The sequence below is a fragment of the Caenorhabditis briggsae genome, assembly GCF_000004555.2.
Source record: "Caenorhabditis briggsae complete genome, chrI, whole genome shotgun sequence".
NCBI classification, from domain to species: domain Eukaryota; kingdom Metazoa; phylum Nematoda; class Chromadorea; order Rhabditida; family Rhabditidae; genus Caenorhabditis; species Caenorhabditis briggsae.
The window spans coordinates 7,871,818-7,875,433 of record NC_013489.2 but is presented as its reverse complement, the minus strand read 5'-3'; the positions used below and the strand labels follow the sequence as shown (position 1 = coordinate 7,875,433).

General features: G+C 33.8%; 1 protein-coding gene across 1 annotated transcript in view; it reads left to right on the top strand.

Moving 5' to 3' along the window:
* Positions 1 to 1,904, top strand: part of Cbr-eat-5 — a gene marked incomplete at both ends in the record, with an annotated part of 8,538 nt that extends 6,634 nt beyond the window's left edge. The window contains 4 exons of the mRNA XM_002646337.1: positions 1,215 to 1,307; positions 1,353 to 1,491; positions 1,662 to 1,738; positions 1,787 to 1,904. Coding sequence (XP_002646383.1) covers positions 1,215 to 1,307; positions 1,353 to 1,491; positions 1,662 to 1,738; positions 1,787 to 1,904 — 427 coding nt within the window. The remainder of the gene's footprint in view (positions 1 to 1,214; positions 1,308 to 1,352; positions 1,492 to 1,661; positions 1,739 to 1,786) is intronic.
* Between the last annotated feature and the right edge of the window lie 1,712 nt (positions 1,905 to 3,616).

Genomic DNA, 3,616 nt, shown 5'->3' with positions numbered 1-3,616 from the left:
TCTCATTCAGCTCAGATAAATCCCGCCCTTTTTTGCAGCGTGCGCACGCGATTTTAGCCAAACTGTGCACGGTTTAGCTTTCTTGCCGATTCGTTTCTTGCGGATTTCAATTCTTGCCGATTTGTACGGTCTCTATATCTTTAATTTTAAGTTTCTAAAAATTTACTTTTTAAACACTGAAATAAAAAAAAGTTATTTCTCTTGTTTTAATGTTCAGGTTTCTGAAGCCAAGATCCTGCGGAAAGAGCAGGTCGGGGAGGTTGGCGGCTCCAACTCTTTCGCGTAAATAGTGTATTCATGTGACGTTTTCTTGTATTGTGTTTCAAGAGGATAAGCGGTGCGAGCAGATAACAGTACACAGTTAATTCAATGACCCATTTATTGAGAAGGGCAGTAATTTATAGGAGAAAAGGAGCGGAGTCTCCGGCAATGGCAGAACGTGGCTTCTTGGAAGGACAGAAGGTTCGGATAAATTACACCTGAAATGCGCGGAGCTTCTAAGATTCAGGGAATCGATTAGAAGCCAGCAATTCTGATTACGTTTGGGGGTTTGCTTCATGAGTTGTCTTGGAGGACACAAGAGGCACAGGGGCCTACTCAAAGGAACCGAAAATACTGGCAGTGTAGTGAAACAAAGCCAGGAGAAGGACTCTAGGGAATACCGGTGACTGTCAATGCGTATAAACATTGACAGGAGACTAGCTCACGGCAGTAAAACGATAAAGGAAGAAGTAAAAGTAATTAGGAAAACATAAAGAAACGCAACTGTCGAAACACGCTCGGTGTATTACTTTTGGAGGGGATTTGAATTGGGGTTTTCATAATTTGAACAATTTAAATATTTTAAATAAACAGAATGGACTTAATTAAATTGTTTTAAAGGATAAAAAGTGAAGAACAAGCGATCTATGATACTCAGACAGCGTGGGCGCTGTGTAGATCGATGAGTTGCCGAAATCATGTATTTAGGTGCATGTTTGGCAACAGATCCTGTACTTTTGAAATTCTGAAACTCCAAAATTTCGAGGTTTTCTTTGAATCTGAGGCTTCAGAGGCAGAATTTGCTATTCGGAAATTTTCAGATTTTGATAATCTGAAATTCAAAAAATTCGAAAACTTCAAAGTTCTAAGATTCTGAAATTCTGATATCCTCATATATTGAAATTCGATAATTTTGTGTTTCTGAAATTTTGAGAATCTGAACCATTTTCTAGGTTCCTTCTTGTCTTTTTCGTCACTCTATTCGATTCAATTTTTTTGATCTACAACATGTTCAGCAGTCACAAAATCGTCGAGTTTTTGCAACAGTAAGAATAACTTTTTTTTCCAAATTTAAAAATTCAAAAATTCAGATTTCTCGACAACCAAGAAGCCGATGAGAACGAAGAAAAAAAACCAGATGACGAGAAGAAAAAAGTGTATCGAAAAGAGCAACATGCGATTTTACTCTCCGAATTTTGTCTCCACAAATTTACACCGGATATTATAATTGTAAGGGGTTTCGAGTTTTTTAAAATTCTAGAATAATATTCAGAAATTCAGAAGTTCTGCAGTTCTAAAATTCTACCATTCAGAAATTCGGAAAATTAAAAACTTCAGAGTTTTTGAATTTCTGAATTTACCACTTCCAAACTTCAAAAACTCGAAAATTTGAATTTTAGCTTTTAAAAATGATCAACAACCACACTGGAGATATCGTTTGTACTGAAATTGTCGGCAGGATGTGGAATGACTTTTTGTGAGTTTTGAATAAGACTTTCTTCTAGAATTCAACAAAAAATTTCAGAAAACGGGACGCCAAACTCGTGCTTCAAAAATTTGTTGATAACGATCCCAACATGGAAACCAAGTCGTCCAGTTTGAAATCGGTGCAACTTTTTGAAGAACACAAAGGATTAATATAGTTTTTCCCTAAATAAGGGTTTTTCTTGTTTTTTTTTTTGAATTTTTCAGAATGATTAATAAAATATTTTCTCTGGCACTTCCAAACTGCGGTTTTGAATTTTTTTTGTTGGAAACCAGAAAAGTTATTATGGAGAAGACACCAGGTTCACAATGGCGCTGATTCATTTTATCCATACATATGGATGATCGGGCCGGCCCGCTTGCTTGGAAACCCTCGGCTCCGCCTAGAATGAATTTTTGAAACTTTTAGTCTTTTAATGTTCCAAAATAATTGTATTGGAACAAATATTAATCTTCCTTATATATAAAACGCTAGAGATGTCTGTCGGTCCTGGTGTCACGCTGTGGACTTTTGAAAAGTTTGAAAAATAAGTATAGATTACGTGACCTTCAAATAGCTGGCTGGTGGGCCTTCGGCGCAATTGACCTTTTTCTTTTTTTTTCGTCGCTTCGCGACTCACTCTTCTTTGAATGTCACGTCGAATTCCATTTCAATTTATCGTAATTCCATTTCAATTTACCGTAATTCCATTTCAATTTACCGTAAATTGATTTTGATTTACCGTAATTCCATTTTGATTTACCGTAATTCCATTTCCATTTACCGTAATTCCATTTTGATTTACCGTAATTCCATTTTGATTTACCGTAATTCCATTTCCATTTACCGTAATTCCATTTTGATTTACCGTAATTCCATTTTGATTTACCGTAATTCCATTTTGATTTACCGTAATTCCATTTCCATTTACCGTAATTCCATTTTGATTTACCGTAATTCCATTTTGATTTACCGTAATTCCATTTCCATTTACCGTAATTCCATTTCCATTTACCGTAATTCCATTTTGATTTACCGTAATTCCATTTTGATTTACCGTAATTCCATTTTGATTTACCGTAATTCCATTTCAATTTACCGTAATTCCATTTTGATTTACCGTAATTCCAATTTGATTTACCGTAATTCCATTTTGATTTACCGTAATTCCATTTCAATTTACCGTAATTCCATTTCAATTTACCGTAATTCCATTTCAATTTACCGTAATTCCATTTCAATTTACCGTAAATTGATTTTAATTTACCGTAATTCCATTTTGATTTACCGTAATTCCATTTTGATTTACCGTAATTCCATTTCAATTTACCGTAATTCCATTTCAATTTACCGTAATTCCATTTTAATTTACCGTAATTCCATTTTGATTTACCGTAATTCCATTTCAATTTACCGTAATTCCATTTTGATTTACCGTAATTCCATTTTGATTTACCGTAATTCCATTTCAATTTACCGTAATTCCATTTTGATTTACCGTAATTCCATTTCAATTTACCGTAATTCCATTTTGATTTACCGTAATTCCATTTTGATTTACCGTAATTCCATTTCAATTTACCGTAATTCCATTTTGATTTACCGTAATTCCATTTCAATTTACCGTAAATTCATTTTAATTTACCGTAATTCCATTTTAATTTACCGTAATTCCATTTTAATTTACCGTAATTCCATTTTGATTTACCGTAATTCCATTTTGATTTACCGTAATTCCATTTTGATTTACCGTAATTCCATTTTGATTTACCGTAATTCCATTTTGATTTACCGTAATTCCATTTTGATTTACCGTAATTCCATTTTGATTTACCGTAATTCCATTTTGATTTACCGTAATTCCATTTTATTTACCGTAATTCCATTTTG